The sequence below is a fragment of the Setaria viridis genome, chromosome 2 (assembly GCF_005286985.2).
Source record: "Setaria viridis chromosome 2, Setaria_viridis_v4.0, whole genome shotgun sequence".
NCBI classification, from domain to species: domain Eukaryota; kingdom Viridiplantae; phylum Streptophyta; class Magnoliopsida; order Poales; family Poaceae; genus Setaria; species Setaria viridis.
The window spans coordinates 41,515,662-41,534,935 of NC_048264.2; the positions used below are offsets into that span (position 1 = coordinate 41,515,662).

At 44.9% G+C, this 19,274-nt stretch overlaps 2 protein-coding genes across 2 annotated transcripts; both read right to left on the reverse strand.

Moving 5' to 3' along the window:
• Nucleotides 1-576: 576 nt before the first annotated feature.
• LOC117844614 (G-type lectin S-receptor-like serine/threonine-protein kinase B120) lies at nt 577-6,845 on the reverse strand. The gene is made up of 9 exons (XM_034725343.2): nt 6,033-6,845; nt 4,345-4,655; nt 3,538-3,867; nt 2,969-3,076; nt 2,116-2,336; nt 1,825-2,035; nt 1,495-1,732; nt 1,263-1,413; nt 577-1,148 (listed from the first exon to the last, which is right to left on the reverse strand). Exons 1-9 carry the CDS (start codon nt 6,749-6,751, stop codon nt 843-845), a joined length of 2,595 nt encoding a protein of 864 aa, XP_034581234.1. The 5' UTR covers nt 6,752-6,845; the 3' UTR covers nt 577-842.
• Nucleotides 6,846-12,515: 5,670 nt separating this feature from the next.
• Nucleotides 12,516-19,071, reverse strand: LOC117844616 (universal stress protein PHOS34). The gene is made up of 3 exons (XM_034725345.2): nt 18,117-19,071; nt 13,495-13,545; nt 12,516-12,792 (listed from the first exon to the last, which is right to left on the reverse strand). Exons 1-2 carry the CDS (start codon nt 18,907-18,909, stop codon nt 13,538-13,540), a joined length of 801 nt encoding a protein of 266 aa, XP_034581236.1. The 5' UTR covers nt 18,910-19,071; the 3' UTR covers nt 12,516-12,792; nt 13,495-13,537.
• Between the last annotated feature and the right edge of the window lie 203 nt (nt 19,072-19,274).

Sequence of the window (19,274 nt, forward strand, 5' to 3'; positions counted from 1 at the left end):
CTTTCGTGCTTCCTAGCACTGCCGACCTTCTCACAAAATCAAATCAATCCGACCTCGGCTCTAATACCACTTGTTAAAATTTTATACCCCTTGTTATGCGCAGCAGCCCCCGGATCTAGAAAGAAGAATGCGAGTATGATACGAGCTTGCACCATATCAAGAACAACATAGATGAATCTCGTAGAAAACCCTAAATAACGTCATTGATGTAACCACGATAAGATAATAAGATTTTGATGAAACCGACCGCAAATTCTTTAAGCACAACTCCAAAAGAGTACAAGTGATTGTCGCTCCCTCAAAACCCTAACCCTTTAGGACCCTTCGATTCTTGCCCTATACAAGAATTTAGTGCTATAGTACTGTCTAACCTATCCCTCTTAAACGCTCCTAATTGCCTTTCACAAGCCTTGGATGGGGACCTTAGTATTTGCTTTGGCTTGATTTATTCCTAGGGGCTCCACCCTCCCTCTTGAACGCTCCTAATTGCTTTTCACAAGCTTTGGATGGGGATCTTAGTATTTGCTTTGGCTTGATTTATTCCTAGAGGCTCCACCCTCTTGTTTATATAATCCATGCATGCAAGTAGGTGTATACATTCAAGTAGGAGTCCTACACCTAGTAGGATTCAACGTTCAAATCCTAGTAGAAATAGAAGTTCCAATAGCGCACCCTATTGAGTCCTAATCCAATCCAATTAGAATTTGAGTCACCGTATAACAGCCACCATAGAGGGGGGGGGGGGGTGCGGAAGAAAAGCTAATCTACACCAAATGGCATATTATCGACAGCAGAAAAGGTGAAAAAACAGAGGTGTCATGACTTCAGTATTTGTTGCTATTCTATCTTCCATGCAGCTGTGTCATTGACACAGTGCCAATGGAGTGGCTCTGTTCGTTTTCGCTTGACTTGGTCGACTCAATCTCACGGCCACGGAGCATGAGGGTGGGCGGCCTTGGGTTCGGGAGGCTCGAGTCACTGCTCAACATGATAATTACAGTAGGGATGTCGGGACGCTCATCGGCGTGATCTTGCACGCATAGCAGCGCAATGTGGACGCATCTCAAGACTTGCCGAAGTGAGCACGATGCTCTTATCAGTGGATCGATCAGCTCCGCAGCCTTGTCTTCGTTCCATTGTCGCCATGCCTGAAAAATGGTTGGGAAGTCAGGCATCAAGCAGCAAACCAGAATGCGAGGGCGCCGCCTGTTTAGTTCGGTAAGCTCCCTCAAAATATGGTTGTAGGACAGGCATGTTCTTACGTATCCTGCGATATTCAAGGAGTCCTGATGATAGTGGAAGCTCACAGCCCTCTTTCCTGTGATGATCTCCAAGATCAGGACTCCGAAGCTGTAGACGTCGGACTTCACTGAGAAAATGCCTTCCATCGCGTATTCAGGAGACATGTAGCCACTACAAAACAAAATTCAAGTTATAATAATTATTAAGTGGCAGTGGTGTGGTTCCTGTTCTGGCCTATTGAATTGTGCATACAATGTGCCGACGACACGGTTCGTATTGAATTGGTTTTGGTCCCCGCCAAATATCCTTGCCATCCCAAAATCTGATATCTTGGGGTTCATATCTGCATCCAGGAGGATGTTGCTGGCTTTGAGATCACGGTGAACAACACGTAGCCTTGAGTCCCGGTGGAGATATAGAAGCCCTCTAGCAATGCCTTCAATTATATCAAAGCGTTTACTCCAATCTAGAAGCTCTTGCTTTTCAGGATCTGTCCAAATTCCACAGTTATCACAATTCAATCAGCATATGTGTTGTGCAGAGGGGGAACTGAGATACATGGAAAGTGGAGATGATACGTACTGAACAGGAATGCATCTAGACTTTTGTTAGGCATGTACTCGTACACCAGGATCTTCTCTTCTCTCTGTATGCAGCATCCTAGTAGTCTTACAAGATTACGGTGCTGCAACTTTGCAATAAGTATGACCTCATTCTTGAATTCTTCAAGGCCTTGACCTGAATTCCTACAGAGCCTCTTCACAGCTACTTCTTCTCCCCCAGGTAATGTTCCCTACAGTGATTCATGATATTCGTTATAATTACGCCAAGTATTAATACAAAGGCCACTGTTATCTGTGGAAGTGAACATACCATATAGACAGGACCAAATCCTCCTTCTCCAAGCTTGTTGGAGTCACTAAAATTACATGTAGCAGCTTTCATGCGGTCCAGGGAATATACTTTGAGTTCATGGCTTTTTCCATCCTCCACATCATCATCAAAACGAATGGACTGTGAGATATCCAGCATTGAACTATTCTGCTGGGACCAGGTAGATGAATGCCTTGACCTCCAACTTCTGTGCACTGCATCTGCTCAAATAATGATAATTAAAATCATACACGCGGCTAAGAATTCATATTGAAACTATTTGCTCACCACCACCACCACTTTATTAGTGAGTTATTACAACAGCATTATAGCATTATAGCTAAGTTTTTATATCTGTAAGGCCTGACTGATCACATATTTAAGTATGACACTTTGCCAGGACAGTGATTGATAGTCACCACCTGAAAACTTTGTTCTAACAATAAAGATCATTATGGTCACAAAAGAAGCTTTTTCTATGCTGAATTTTGATGAACCTACGAGCGTAGGCTACGATCTATGTGACCTTGGCTAGAGGATACCTCAAATAACTGACGATGGTAATGTTTTCATGGATTCATCATGATTAATAATACTCATGAAGGAGATGGCTTGACCCAAGGCCCTAACCACTAGCTTGTTTTGGGGTTCACTAAAGCCTCTATATCTTTGGTGAAAACCAACCACCCAACATGTCTAAGCACAATGGTAGATTTATCCTTCACTACAGCATAATCATAAGTCTTGCACCCAATATTTGATTAATTTTCTACATTCAAAATATTTGTAGGTGAACAGTAGTGCGCGCCCACAGGGATTTCTCCGCACGAATGATTATAAAATGGAACCTTACCTTTAATATTTCTGCCACGCCACCACCACAGAACAAGGCAAGCTACCAAAACAACAAGAACCACGGCAGATATTATCATGGCTATGTGCCAAACTGCGTGATGTACCCCTGCTCATCAAGGACAGCAAAAACTGGCATAAACATAACATTTTACATGTGTGAAATATAGAAAGAGTAAAATACACAAGCAGTCCTTAAACTTGTCCCACGGTGTCATCTAGGTCCCTAAACTCTTAAAATGCACATCTAGGTCCCTAAACTTGTTAAGTGTGGCACTTAATCAGCACAAGCTTCCCGATGTGGCAAGCAAACACATCACCTGACATGTGGCATACACGATAGCAGTAACAACCATGAGCATGCAGTAGAGCCTGGGGACCTCCCTGGCTTCATGCTAGAGTGCCACATGTGTAATTAAGTGATACTTAACAAGATTTGGGACCTAGATGTGCATTTTAAATAGTATAGGGACCTAGATGACACCACAAGACAAGTTTAAAGACTGCCAGTGCATTTTTTTTTTTGGATAATATCATTACTTACGTAACTTTTTTGAAAAAGTTACTTACGTAACTCAGAAGCAGGAAGCTTCAGGTTTAGGGTATATGACCCAGTCTGCAACTCATGGATGTCAATTAGTTTGTCACCCCAGACTAGACACCCTGTTGTAGTTGTGTAAACATAGGCACCACATGAGCAGTTGTTCAGGCAGGAACTTTTGCACCCTTTCTCATCCGCCACCGTAGACATCCAATATGAGAAATCAGGCCATTTTATGTTTCCCATAGGAAGAAATCCATCTCCAGATTGGTTGACCTGGCAACCGAGAAGTGGGTTCCTCGTGCAACCTTCAGTCCAATTTCCTGCATTCCACTGGTCCCACAACTTCGGTTGAAAACCTATTGATATAAATCAAAATTTTGAAGTCAGACTGTAGCTAGCATTTAGTTTGTAAGCATGTACGGAAAAAAGGTGTCAAGATGAAAAGGCATCACCCCATGCCCGTATTAGGATTCCTAACTGAAGTTTTTTGTATTGTAAATTGTTGTGAATGATTAGGGAACAAAAATGAAAGCACATGCGTCAAGGGCCCCTTTTGAATGAACGGTATTTAGAAGGCAGGATATTGTAGCTAAATCAACTGGATGGTATATAAGAACCTTTCAATTGAGAAGGAACTAATGTTTTGATGCAGGAAATTTTAAGGAACCAATGCAATTTTTGCAGGAGTGCTACATAATTCCCATGTTCCACTTGAAGCTCTATTTTCCACACCTTCAAAGTTGGAAACTGCAAACCTATTATGGTTGCAGACCGTATCTAATATATTGTCAAAAAAAAGATATTAGTATTCTTAATTTTGTTCAAAGACAAACCTTTCAGGCAGGTGCATTGAGCCTTGCCATCTTGCCCCACGGTACATTTAGCATTTGGACCACAAGCAGCATAGTATTCGCACGCGTTTGATGGTTGGAACCAGACAGTCTCCCACTCTTGTGACGACTTTTTAACCATATAGCAGATGTCTGTGCCATTTGGCAGAACAACAAACCTCTGTAAAGATGTGTTTGTTGCAGTGTATGTGTAGTGTAGGCCTAAGTCTCGATCATTTGACAGTGTCCACCCACTCAGATAGAGTGGCCTCCATGGAATGCCAATAAAGTTCACCCCAGTCCATTGTCCTGATCTGTTAAAAGGATTTAAATCAAGTTATGCTATATCATGAAAAGATAGCTCAACCATTTTCTAAGCAGGACAATCAATAATCTTGTGAAACAATATACAAGTAGTACACTGCTATTAGAAGCTGTTTTCTGTACTGGGCAAGTTCCAACTCATTTCCCTTCCCAGCTTCTGTTAGCTTGTGATGTTTATTTCCTGGGTACTTATCGTCAATGGCAGCTATTCATTTCAATATCAATCAGGCTATTCAACACACAGGTATTGGGACTCAGAGAGTCAAGTGCAAGGTATAATGTGGAAAATTTGCTCTTTCAGATTCATCCAGATGCCCTCCAATAACATGTAAAAACAACAATATTTCCAATCTATTGAGCTTCAGCTACAGTATAACAAAGGTACAATCCTGAACAAAAGTGGGGGAGGAGGTTGCAAATTCATGGCTCTATCCAGAAAAGTGGTTAAACGTTTAGGAATGACTTCTAATCAATCGTGACTGACTGGCCAGTCCTCATTAGCCATGAACTGCAAGTGAAAGGTAACATTTCTCCGAAGAAAAATATACTTATTTCATTGTTTGCAATTGAGTTTGTGGGTTTCTAAAATACCACCACATCTAGACGCTCATCAAGGTAGCACTGCTTCTTTTAGGTTTTTGCACAGCCTGGTTTGAACAAGTTGGTAAACGCTGGCACAGATTTGTGTGGCACCAATGAAAGTATCAAATTTGCTTTGGTAATTCAGGGATTCTGATATTTTCCAAAGGCAAATTGAAGTTTTCCTCCTCCGAACGGCTAGTTTCAGTCCTCTCCATCCAACTATAATTAAACAAAGTTACAAAAGCAATGTTTGGTATCACACATTTTTTTTTAAAAAAAAAGAGGAATTGTCTCTGGCCTTTGCAACTGCACACATCCATTTGGTATCACACATGAAAGGGAGATGCTCGTCTGCTTTTTTTTTTTAATAATGGACGGATATGTTGCAGTGGATGTAGAGGCCAGGATATGAACTATTCTATCATACAAATAAATGAAAGATGCTCGAAATTCCCTACCACCAACTAGGAATAGCCGACAGCTGAAGGTTCCTTCCCACAGACTGAAGCAACTAGCACGGGATTGGCAGCAAAAGTCCAAGCAAACTAGGCTACCTGAATTTGAACAAATTGCCTAAACAAAGATCTAGGGTTGCTCATTTTTCCTATCAACACCGAGCATGAACCGCAACGACAGATATATCCACCTCAATTCAAAAGTTCCAGAGTCAGATGGTGAAACGACACAACTACCAACAGCTAGTACCGTACTACCCATTACCCAAATCAAATTTAGCATACTCCAAGGAGCCCCAGTATAGGCAGTAAAGCAAGCGAGAAGCGGACCTCCAGTAGATGTCATTGCCGTCTCTCCAGATGTATGCCTGGCCGGAGCCGTTCGGGTCGAGGCCGAGCGCGTAGCGCCCCGGCGCGGGGTCCGTCTCGCTGGCCCACGACGTGAACAGCATCCGCTCATTGCCGGCCCTCCCGGGCGGCCCCGGCGCCTGCACGGCGATCTGCATCCCGGACAGGATGGTGTCCGTCGGGTGCCAGAAGCTGTCCCACAGCGGCCCGTCGTCGCTGCGCACCTGGAGGCTGCCGGAGTCCTGGATGGTGGCGTAGTATCCCCCGCGCGGCGCGGCGCGCGAGGTGTTGGAGGACCAGAGCAGCGGCGGCGCGGCCGTCCCGTTCACCGCCGCCGCCCCGTCGAGGACCTGGAGCTCGCCGGCGTCCGTGAGCGCGAGCGACGGCGCCCCCGAGACGGCCGGCGCGGCGCGGTTGGCGACCCAGACGACGGTCCGCGGCGTGATGCCGCGGTACCAGACGCCGAGGTAGAGGCGGGAGGGCTGCTTGGGGTCCGGCGGGAAGAAGCCCACCTCGAACACCCTATCCGGCAAGGACACCAGCGTCGCCGACCCCGACAGCGACGCCCCCTGCCGCAGCGTGTCCGTCGTCGTCTGCGCCTGCGCCGCCGCGCAGCAAAGCCACGCGAGCAGCAGGACGAGGAGCCGAGGAGAGGAGGAGGCCATGGAGGAGAAACGGAACACTCCTCCTCCGCCCCCCATCTCTCGATGTTGCCCCTATTGGCAGGCCACCCTGAGCACCAACCACTCCACTCTTTGAGAGAGAGAAAGTGAGCGAGGAGAGAGAAAGACTGTGCCTTTAATGGTGAGAGAGAGGAGAAGTGCGTGGTGGATTTGTTTACTCGAAGCGTGTCGCTGCAGGTGGGAGTGAGAGTGAATTAAATAATTAATTAGTAGTGTGGTTAAGCATGTGGCTTTGCTTTCGGTTTAGCTTAAGTGCGTGGCGTGGCAGTGAGTGAGGGAGAGAGCGGCCACCGCGGAAAGGGCGGCCCGGAGCTCGAGCTCGATCGCGGCGTCGGCCGGCCAGTGGGCCCGGCGCGTCGGTTGATGCGGACTTGTACTGCGGTAGTAGGAAACTAGGAATAGAATGGGGTTCGATTGAAGATTCGGAGACCTATTTGCCGACTGTGGTCGTGCACTGTTGCATTCAATGGCACCGAAAAGGAAAGATGAGAAGAACGATGGGGCCTAGCGTCCTCGCTCTTTCACATTTAGGTGCTTTTGGCAGGGTTTCGACTCCGACTCCATGGACGGATCCGATTCCATGAACGGCTTCTACCGAAGCCCTGCCAAATGGCAAGGTAGTAAACGGCTTCGCCGCTAGAGCTCCCCAAATGTCGCTAACTGGAGGATCCCACCCTTTGTCTTGTCCTTGGGAGGACCCCGCAGGCCGAGCGAGGCAGCGCCATGAACGGGCGGAGTGAAGGTACTGGTCATCGGCGAGCTCAAGGGCGCGGGGTGGTGGCGGCCGGCGGCAGCTACCGGTGGGTGCTGAGGCGATGTGGAGGCAGCCGGTGGCGGGCGTTGGGGCGCGCGGTGGAGGCGGCCGAGGCGAGCGTTGGAGCGTGGGGTGGAGGCGGGCGCTTAGGTGAGCGTTGGGGCGCGGGGGGTGGAGGACTGGAGGAGAGGTGCAACAGATAAGGAAGAAAGAGAACGCAGGAGGAAAGAGAAGAGAAAAGGAAAAGAAATGGGAACAGAAGAGGGAAAAATAAAAAATATAAAGAACAAGGGCATCATAGACGTTTCATCATTTTTATCCATGTTACACAGCTAGGAGAAGCCGTTTTGCCAAACATTTTTCCATCCAGACAAGCTGAAGTTTAAAAAAAAAAAGCTGCTTCACCGAAGAAGTCACAACTCCAGCCCTGCCAAACAAGCCCTCAGAGGATGACCAATATTTGGCGCGTGCAAAATGTACCACCTTAACTATTTTGTAGGGACCATCTTGTGAGTTGTGATGGATATTGGGGCTGTATGGACGTCCGCCACCGCTCGCCACGCCAAACTGTGGCGACGCCACAAAAATAAAGATGTTGCTTGGTTGACAATGAACTGATGGCAGCCACAGCGATTCCCGTTCATTTTACCGCCACACTGCTGATTTTGGACGCCATCTTCGGCGGCGCCACATCTTCAGCTTGGCGGACTATGGCCGATATCCAAATAGCCTCGTTATTCAGTTCCATGAACTTTGAAAATCTATATTTCGGTTCTTTAAACTTATAAATGTGTCATCTAGGTTCAAAGTTCCTAAAATACCCCTACAATTGTTGATGTGGCGTGTCAATATGGAGATCTGATATTAACAAATCAAAACTTTAGAGGCATTTTCGACACTTTAGGCCTAAATAAGACATATAAGTTTATGGACTTTTATTTGTATAGTTTTTGAAGTTCGTGGATGTAAATAATATTTCTGATAGTGATAAGTATCATTTTAAGTACCACTTATGCATTTACTCTCTCTGTTAGACAAGAAACAACCTAGCTATTTACTCTTTGGTTTCCTTTATAGAATTGTAATTCAGTTTTGTGGGCACAACTTAAGTGGTATTCTCATCACTAGGATGACTAGTGTCAAGCAATCCTGTGGCCACAAACCAAGGAGCAAATACTTGGTGGCCTGGGCAAATTTATGATTTGTTTCAAATATTATCTTTAATAATATAACTATTATGCTGATAAAATTTTCTCTCCTTTTGGGTTCTAATATACTACTCCCTCCGTTCCAAATTATAAGTCATTCCAACTTTCTTGGAGAGTTAAACATTTTTATGTTTGACCAAAATTATAGAGAAAATTACAAAAGTTTATGGCACCGAATAGATATACTATGAAAATATATTTAATGAAGAAACCAATGATACCTATTTGATATCATGAATGTTAGCACTTTATTGTATAAATTTGGTCAAACTTGAGATGCTTTGACTCTCCAAAAAAGTTGGAATGACTTATAATTTGGAACGGAGGGAGTACTGTATAAGGTAGCGATCGCATCATAATGTGCAAGAATCTGCACGCGTGAAGCCCTCAAGTTTTCGTAACGTGTATGGCGTGGCGGCACTGGTGAGGGATCGCTGTACAGAAGAAGCTTCCATTGTGAGCCGGAAGATTCATGTTCCATATATGTTGAGGGAGAGTTTTGTGAGACGGTGTCGGCCTGCCGTCTGTGGTTGCAAAAGCAAAACTGTGAATTTCCAGGCAACTCATATACCAGGTTTGTTGGCTGCTAATGCGCATGTGCTCGACCGATGTGACATTCTGCTCGCAGTACCTACCAGGCTACCACTCATGTGTGTTTTTTTCTTTTTTTGAAAATTATACCACTCATGTGCAAGCTCGATCGCTTCTACTCAACCTCCAGGGGTTCCGTCCTGTATAGCGTACACTGCCTGTCCCTGGGAACAAGGACCACTGCGTATATCCAAATACCGCCGGCTGGTCACCGGAGGATTTGATGATCATGACAATTGCCAACAAACCCCAGATCCAATTAAGACTCTGATGGTTCACGTCTCTGCATCGTATGATCGTAGTCGTAGGCCCATATGGCCAGAGATTTCATCAGATATCGACAGCACAGCAAGAATACAAGATCGATGCAGCATGTCTTTTCTTAAGCTGAAGCCGTCGGTCGATCCATGAATGGCTCTGATTCATTGCCCGTCCTCGACGACGACCCAATTCGTGCTGCACATCATACCATCGACATGAGCTAGGCAGAGACGTGCAGCGCGCGGAGCACTTTATAACTGTTCATAGGATTGAAAATGGGGGGAGAAACCTGACGACGGCAAAAGAAAATGGCGACTCCTCCTTGGTCCTCCCTTTCATTTGGCTTGAAAATGGCAAGCGCAACTGCACAAGGCAAGAAGGAATCCCGGTTAGTAGTTCGTCTTACTCTTCTTCTTCCTCCCTCCTCTCTTTTTCTTCTTCTTCTTCCTCCTCTGCAGGTATGGCTAAAATTTGTAGGGGTAGCTTGGGGGCTCCAGTCCCCAGATTGGATCGGCTTCTGGTCAAAGGAGAACAGGTACGGACCATGGTATTCAACGACATCTACAGGGATATTTTGTGACGCTATTACTGCACGCTACGCAAGAATTTGCACACGTGAAGCCATCAAGTTTTTGATAACGTGAATGGCAATGGCATGATGGTGGATAGCTAGCTGATAGACAGGCGTACGGAGCCATGTTAATTTAAGGGCCCTGACATCCAGGAACATGGACTTACAAAGATAAAAGCGTTCTTGGCTTCTCTGAACAGCACAAAAGGTGTTGGTCTCGTCTCGGCTGGCCACCTGCTTCTGCTTGTACCCGCCACCCTAATGGGTTCAAGTATTTAGCTGTACCAGCGTACAATCATGCAGTCATGTTCCAACAAATGAAGGAATGATCAGTGCTGACATGGAAAGATAACTGGATTCAATAATGGCGTCTTTTGGCCTTTCCATACCGGACTCCGGGCAGTGCTCCATCCCCTGCAGTCTCTCTATCTCTTGTGCCTGGGCATGGGCAGGAAACTTCTCTTTGTGATGTCGAGTAGGACAACACTGTCTGCGGCCACGAGTAGCCGTGAGCCTCCTAGGCGTCAGATCAGAAGCGCATTTGCTTGCCGTTCAAAAGAGTAATGTGCAGGTTATACTGCGCATCACCTCTCCCTGGACCATCGCATATCCAAAGACTACCCTGCACAAACATTTCACAAGTCACCATCTAAGCGGACCCGATGACCAACCGGGCCAACCACCCCAGATCTAATACGAGTTGGTTCACGCCTCTCCCTGCGTCACAATTTCCAAGACCCCTGGTTGGCCGGCCGGATCACATATACAAAACGCAAGACGCCATGGCTTGGCGTCACCGCGTCGGTGAGCGCTCAGCCTCAAGGATCGTAACAAGGGGCAAGGGTCAAAGTAATTCGCGTGCGCTGGTTGAACCAACAAAGCGAGCACCTTTATAATTGTCCTTGGAACTCAAGAGGAAATGACGGGGGTGTTTGGTTCTTTAGCAGCTCCTAAAATTCCTATCACATCGAATGTTTATATACTAATTAGAAGTATTAAATATAGACTAATTACAAAACCAATGCACAGATGGAGGCTAATTTGCAAGACGAATGTATTAAGCCTAATTAGTCCATGATTTGACAATGTGATGCTACAGTAAACATATGCTAATGATGGATTAATTAAATTTAATAGATTCGTCTCGCGAATTAGCCTTCATATGTGTAATTAGTTTTATAATTAGCTCATATTTAGTCCTCCTAATTAGTCTCCGAATATTCGATGTGACATGAATTTTAGTCGGAACTACCATCCAAACACCCCCGAAGCAAACAGAAAAGAATGAGCTCATGTTCGGTCCGAAGCAAACAGAAAAGAATGAGCTCATGTTCGGTCCCTAATTGGTCCAAAGAACTGAAAACGACGACACGGATGGAGACTCGATAATGGTTTGGTGACAACAAAATTCTTAATGCAGCTGCGCCAGTACAAAAGCACATGGAGTGAAGTACAAGATGCATCCCAAATACTGGATAATACCTTATAAAGAATACTGGATAATAAAAACAAAGGACCCACCCATGCTGGCAACGTGTCCCAAATGAAATAAAAAATGTCCCTTAAAAGGGTGGTGAGCAGTGAGACCGATCATCTTGTCACAAAAGGCTCGTGACATGTTGAGCTGGAAAACGAGCAGCTTAGATGCATGAACGTGTAGTACACAACAAAGTCTCTCAACATGAAAGGTAACTGGGAGTTGTTCACCTAAATAACTCCCTATCCAAGCACAGCTCTAGAACCTGACCTTTTCACATCAGCTGGGCATCATAGTATTTTTCTGAGCACCACACAAGTATTTCTGGCAAGGATATGGAATTGCAACACTGGCTTGAATTGGTAGAAAGCTTATGTTTTGTGGTAAGCCATGCATGCGATTTGGTAGGATCCTCGTTCTGATACTGGGGACAAAACGAAAAGCGCAATGGCACCAAGTCCGAACGAGAACATGTTTCAAAGAATTGGAATCACCACTTCCTAACCTAAAAAGTCCAAAGCAGCCAAAAATTTGAAGACTAAAAACCCCAATGCCTACCTGTCATCATCGTGACGAGGAAAGCAAAAAACTAATCCAGCACAAATCAACACTAGATGGGTACCGCCACTAGTTCCCATGTGCCAGAAAGGTAATCTGAATAAGAGGAGATTCCGTGGCGTAGCTTCTCGGTCCTAATGGCAGACAAATCCAATCACTGTAGGAAAAGGATTGGAGAACATAGTACAACTAACCAGGCTCTAGCATAGAAACATCTAACTTTATGTTAAGTACATTTGGAAAAATAACAGAAACTTCCTCAGGGCATGATGTCGGCACAGACCATGAGCGTATCAAAAGATTTCATGAAATCTACCAGAGCTACTTTCAACTCAAATAAAGCAGAGCAAAAGGGAAAAAAATGCACTGATGATTAGTCGGTTCTATAGAAGTGGTTAAACTGTAACTTTCATCAGAAACAGGTAGTGCAATGCGAAGAAAGTACAAAGGTTTTGAACCACAAATATTCACCAGGCAGTCAAATAGTCAGACAAGCTAGGTGAACGAAGGCAACTGAAGATACAAACAATGCGAAAGCATGGATAGACATGGGCACTGAAAGTTCAACAAACATCACATGCACTTCCCAGCTAGCAGTCTAGCACCCAGCCAACAGTCCACTGCTACAACCTTTACATGCTGTGGAAGGAAAGGGCAAGAATTAGAGAGGGAGCAAAAATGGAAGGAAATTATTTGAACAAGCATATGGAAAACAAGAACATTGGTGGTTTTCGAAACAAATGCAAGAGCTGTAACAGTTAAAACCCTGCATCAATAGTGCAGTTCCCAAAATTCCATGTAACTATTCACAGAATAACAAGGGACAGGCTGGAGGCTGGGATACTATAGAGGCATCATTACACTGAAATTCTCATCAAATGATGCGAAGATGGTCAATGCTAGGGACAATGCACCTTCATAATGAGTTTAGTGTACATGACTATAACATCTGCTCTGGTAAATCCAAGTTTGCACATTATAGCTTGGATCAATGATATATCCATGCTGCCCAGAGCCACAATTGTTAGCTATTCTCAAACTTCACAGGTTAAAGTGAATACTTCATTTAAACTGCATAATTTAGCATGCACCTCTACCTACATCACCTCAAGCTAAAAAAGATTTAACAGTTTCTATCACATTTAAGTTGAAAATCTAACAAACTACAGTATGTAATACTGCAGTGCAATATATACAAAAGAAACGTGTAGCATTGGTGCTTTCACAGAAACAAAAAACTTCAGACCCAACAAGTATAGGAACTATTCTTTAGAAAGTTTGAAACCTATCAAACAGAATTGATACAGACCATATGGGGGTTTTCCTTTGTTCAGTGCTAACCTGGATCCAAGAGTACTTTTCACTTCACAACCCAACGACGCGGTCAAGTATCTGCAGAAATTATATCAATTCAAGGTATTAGCGTAATTAAGCACTCAGGACCTTGACATGATGCACGCAAATGAATTTCGTCACTGAATCCATCATAAAGATCACTACTGACTACTGAGTTACAAATAATGATGCAGGCAAGCTCGAACCAAGATTTAACAGTTTGAAGTTTCCAGGCAGTAACTCATAATCACATTAGCATTTAGCACAAAGCTTAATATAGATATATAGCATGCATATAATGAAAATCCTGCCCAAAAATAATCTAATTGTTAGCTAGTCCTTTCAATAATCAAAGCTACAGGCATGAACTACTTAATTTTCAATAGCAATATGGACTCGCACCTCAATTAGTCCATAAAGCTATTAAGGAAACACAAAGCTATGCTGCAGCACGTATATGTGACACAGAAGTACAGAACATACTTCTCTATTTTTTTTTCTCAAACACTTGGAATAGTTCTCATTGAAGACTGTTTCTACTGTTTCTCTAAAACTAAACCAGTTGAAGTATGCGAATGGAATAGTAACTCAGACCATTATCGTAAACTTTTTAAGTGTCCTTTTCCCAAATCATGCTGTTGAGAATCCTTTTTGGCATAGGTAGCTTTTCAAAAGAACTTATTTTAACTGAAAACACATCATTTGGAGCCATAACAGCAAACCTGAGTTCAATCGGTACATATTGTAACTGGCTAGATTGCGCATCACAGCACAACAAAAGCAAAAGAAAAGGTTTAAAGCAAGTTTGCCAACCAGTTCATTCCTAAAAAACTTGCCAGGCAGATTTGGATCCCCAAATGGACCCCACTGCCTAAATCCCAGCATGTCCTTCTTCCTTCCCCTCATACCCTCATGACATTTGTTTTGGAAATATACACAAAAATCCCTGCGGATAACTAATTTGTTCAGGCAAGCTGAACTGCAGGTCTGCAGTTATGGCTTATCACCATTTCAGCTGAAGCCAGAACCAACCAGGGGAGCTCATTGGGGCATAAACTGCAGACTTATATGAAGGAAGCAGGTGAGTTAGCACAGCTTCAGATCTTCAGATACTTTAGGGTAGGCTTACAACTCACTTAATGGATAAGGGGAAGACAAATTTGTTTACCCAAGACCGCATTTAAGTTCAATGATTGTTTAGTTGCACAAGCCAAACAAAAAGCACCATGTTGTGGTCAGGTGCTGTGGGGTCCGGTCCAGTGGCGGAGCTAGGGGAGAAATCAAGGGGGGGCCAATTCCAATGAACAAGTAGAATATAGCAGCCATGTGTAAATATGCAATTTTTAAGATGATTCATGTGTAATTCTAGTTGGAGGCGGGTTAGACACATTCTAAATTAAATATACCTGGGGTCTAAACCCTCAGATCCCACAACAACAGAGTTCAAAAAAGCAACGAACAAGTACAATATAGCAGCCAGGTACTTATTAATCGAAGCCAAACGAACGCAGATGAATAGGAGAGTGCGTAGTGTGTTGGAGAGAGAATGCATGTGGCCATGCAGAACAACAGGTGTGCTCTCTAGTTTATGCATACATGCAGCCATGCAGGCAAGTGCTTTCTTTGGAAATTGCTCTATGACAAGGGGGGGCCATGGCCCACTATGGCCCCAACGTAGCTCCGCCAATGGTCCGGTCACATCCAAGTGTGGGCATCCTAGAATAGATGGACATGAAAGCTGGCACTTGGCTGTGATATGCAAACCGCAAGGGGTATTAAAGGAGACCAAGAAAGAAGATCAGATTGATCACAAGGCACAGGCCCAGTTTCCTTCCCTCCTCTGCTGACTATGGGAGAAGGCCATGCCTTGCTTTTATTGATAAGCTGGATACTAAAGGAGGCAGGTTTGCAAAATATTATAATTTCCTATGACGGGATATGCATTTTCTATAACATAAACAAACTTCTGGGTCAATATATGACAGACATTATTACATCTAACTCTGTTTGCTGGGGAACTTTAGTATCCAGTATTAAGAGGCCAAATACATCCAACTATATTCGTTTCAAAAATACATGCAACTATATCATTGCCACTGATATGAATGATGACCTAACTCCTTTCTAGGTTTATCACTTTACCTTGTCCCACTAAGCTCTATAGCATGCCTAAGCATGGGAAAAACTGGTTCTAGTGAATTTAACATTGAGAATCCAATTCAAGTGCTCCCAGCCGAATGCCCTAACAGGTGAATAAAAATACAAAGTGTTCATTATCTGAGGATAAACTATCCTCAAGCAGAGGATAAAACTAAACTTCCAGAATCAATTGCTTCTAAAGTTAAAAAGAAAACTATGAGAATGCTCATGGTATACTAGATCCATCAACAGAAAAAATGTGAAGCAAAGAAAATATACATGTAATTCAAATGCGAAGCAAAGCAAACAGAAATGTATACAAGACTTAACTAGCCCAATGATTGCAAAACCTATACACCATACACCAGCTTGCTCCACCAAACAGTCAAGTTCCACAACTTATTATATGTTACTATATGAAGCAGACGTACTAAAAGGTCATATAACCGTATGCGGTCCATACCGAGGAAAAGTGTACTCCACCATAAGTGCAATCAGTGCGACATGCATGTTTCAATAAAAGTTAATGCAATTTTCTCTTCAGCTAAAAGAATCACAAATGCATGCGCAAGATCACAGTGCCCAAAGGTAAACGGCAGGGGCATTTGGTCCAAGCGTGAAGTGGCCATGCATGGACATTAAAGAGCTGAAAATATCTCTGGAGCATGCCCCAAAATTTTCAACTCTTCAATGCGCACGCAACGCATGGCCATAGCATGCTTGGACTAAATGCCCCTGTCATTCGCCTTTAGCAGCTCTGACCTAATGTATGCACTACTGAAAAAAATTTGGCTCAAGAGAATTGCATTTCCTAGTAATTGAAAAAATGCCATCTAAATAAGAACTTCCTTGCTAATTACCACTATTCAGTTCCGAATGACCACATGGTTACATGCAAAACCCACCGATTTCCAGTTCTGATTAATTGTTTGTAAATCTGTGGTGCGCCGTTATATTACTGCAACTTAAGGTTTTGGCACAGTTCCTACAGATAATGAAGGCAGGTCTTAGCCCATGCATGAATACATTCTCCTTCCACCCTTCACTGACAATGGTAGGAGAGAAATCATACCTTGGTTCCATTTCAAAAAATAGATAGAAGCTAGGTTAGGTAGCATCAGAAGCTGTAGGATAGGCTTATTATAGCTCACTTAATGGATAAGAGCAAGACGGAATTATACACAAGATATGTTTGAGTTCAATGATCGATTGGATGCACAAGCCAAACGAAAGGCATCGTGTTGTAGCCAGGTCAAAGGTGTTGTGGGGTCAGGCTGCCTCTGCTTCAAACCAAAGAAATACTAGGTACGGACATCCAGGAATAGATAGCCAGGCAGAATCTGGTACTAAGGCTGTGATCTGCGGACTGCATAAGATGCTCACATTCAGGCTAACACAGGGAGACCAAGAAAGAAAATCAGATAACCACAAGGTAAGAGCCCAGTCTCCTTCCGTCCTTTGTTCACAAAGTTAGGGGAGATGAGCAAATAGCTAAGCTGGGTAATTAACGAGGCCCGGTTTCCAGTCTATGACAATAAAAACTTCTGGGTTACTATATAATAGACATTACATCTAGTTCTGTTTGCTGGAGAACCTTTAGCATCTGTATTACAAGGTCAGATATACAAATAGCAAGAAGCGATTGATGTGAAGGAGAAGCAATAAGAAGATCATGAGAATGAGTCCAAAATTCTTTCTGGGTTTATCACTTCATGTGATCCCAGCAGTCTATCCAATACGGTACGCCTAATCATATGTGAAAGAAACCTGGCAAATCTACCAATGAAAATCGGATTCTAGTGCTTCCAGTCAAATGTCCTAAAAGTGAAAAATAAACATACCGTACTGATTAATTGAGGATAAACTGTCCTCTCAAACAGAGGATAAAATTAAACTTCTAGGATTAATTGCTTTCAGATTTTAAAAGGAAAAACAAAGGGATTATTGACAGACAAGTAGAATACATTAGGTAAGATTGTACAAATGACAATGTGAAGCAAAGCGAACAACCAAGTAATACAAATGTGAAGCAAAGAGAACACACATGCATGTACTGTGAACATACATGCAAAATTGTAAACTACAAAACAAGCCCTAGAACCACCAAACCTATTCACAATATACTAGCTTGCACCAACAAGCCCCAAACAGTCAAGTTACACAACTAAATCTATGTTACCGCGCAAAGTGGACCAGCTTAAAGGTAACTAACCAAATACAGTTCATACTCTAGGAAGAGTGTAATCTGTAATGTGCCAAAGCTATTCATGGTAGTCCATGCTAATTATGCATATTCACTTTGCCGTTACTACTTAGCTGTCCACAGAATAACCTACAGTTTGCAAGTTCCGACAAATCGGTCATAAATTTCTAGTGCACATTATATTGTTGCGAGTCAATTTTGTCAGACTTCCGATAGATGATGAAGGCAGTCACTAACACATGCACAGCAGGACAACGTAATCAAGTAAAGGTACTAAACCAGTTACCCTTGTGCTGCTCCTCAGTAGCATCATGGTACTCGGCGTCCTCCTCAGGCACAGGGTGCAGCACATCCTCCGCACCCACCACTGACGACAGGCCCCCGGCCTCCCCATCCTCCGCCAAGCCGTCATCAGGGAAGCGCACCACCACGACAGGGCAGACACAGTGGTGGACGCAGTAATCGCTGACGCTCCCGAGCCTGCCCTTGCTGGTCCTCCGCGCGGCACCGAAGCCCTTGCTCCCCATGATGACGGCACTGAGGCCGAGCCTCTCGACCTCGAGGCAGAGGCGCTCCTTCATGTCGTGGTCCTTGACGATGTGGATCTTGTAGGGGATGCCGGCGTCCTTGAGCGGCCTGGCGAGGTCGTCGGCCTTGGAGGCCGTGAAGGCGTCGTAGTCGTCCTCCATCCGGCGCGCGGCGGCCTCGGAGTCGCCGTCGTCGTCGGCGGCGCCGGCGCTAGGGTTGGGGAGGGAGACGTCGACGGCGCCCCAGTCGGCGCCGTAGAGGACGGAGGTGGGGCGCACGTGCAGCAGGACGACGGCGTCCCCGGGGCGGAGGTAGTTGGCGACGGCCCAGCGCACGGCGTAGGCGGACTCGTCCGAGAGGTCGACGGCGATGGCGATGCGGCGGTGGGAGGAGCCCGAGGGCAGGGCGGCCGCCGCGGCGGTGAAGAAGACCCCCGGGGATCCGGGCTGGAGCGAGGCCGGCGGGGGCGGGCGCGGGGTCGGCGCCTTCACTGGCGGCGGCGGCGCCGACAGCGGCAGGTCGACGGTGGAGGGGGTGGCCGGGGCCTGCATCGCGGGATCTCCTGCGGCGATCGCGAGGGGATGGGAGGGGGAAGGGAGAGGAGAGCTCGCTCTGGGAGTTGCTTAGTGGGGAGGGAGAGGGAGAAGGTACTGGAACGAATGGAAGACTTGGAAGTCGTCAAGCGGAAGTCTGAACAAGGGGATAAACTTGTCACGAGCTGGACGAGGAGCCTCGGAACTGGACGGTTGCACATCGAGGATGGATAAGGACAGGCGTTTGGACGGGTCTGACCCTCTCAGATCCAACGGCTTGGATCAACTTGTGACACTCGCTATTTGTTACTATCTAGGTTTTTTAATACCTACGTACTATTTTTTCCTACTCAGTATTAGTAGCAGGAGAATGCAATGGTTGG

Bases quoted from the DNA above. Each gene is read 5' to 3' on its own strand.
- LOC117844614 (XM_034725343.2), bottom strand. From the start codon at position 6,751: ATGGGGGGCGGAGGAGGAGTGTTCCGTTTCTCCTCCATGGCCTCCTCC. The intron at 1,733-1,824 runs GTACGTATCATC...GAATTTGGACAG, and splicing joins TCTAGATGCATTCCTGTTCA to ATCCTGAAAAGCAAGAGCTT. The intron at 1,149-1,262 runs GTAAGAACATGC...ACCATTTTTCAG, and splicing joins CCTTGAATATCGCAGGATAC to GCATGGCGACAATGGAACGA.
- LOC117844616 (XM_034725345.2), bottom strand. From the start codon at position 18,909: ATGCAGGCCCCGGCCACCCCCTCCACCGTCGACCTGCCGCTGTCGGCG.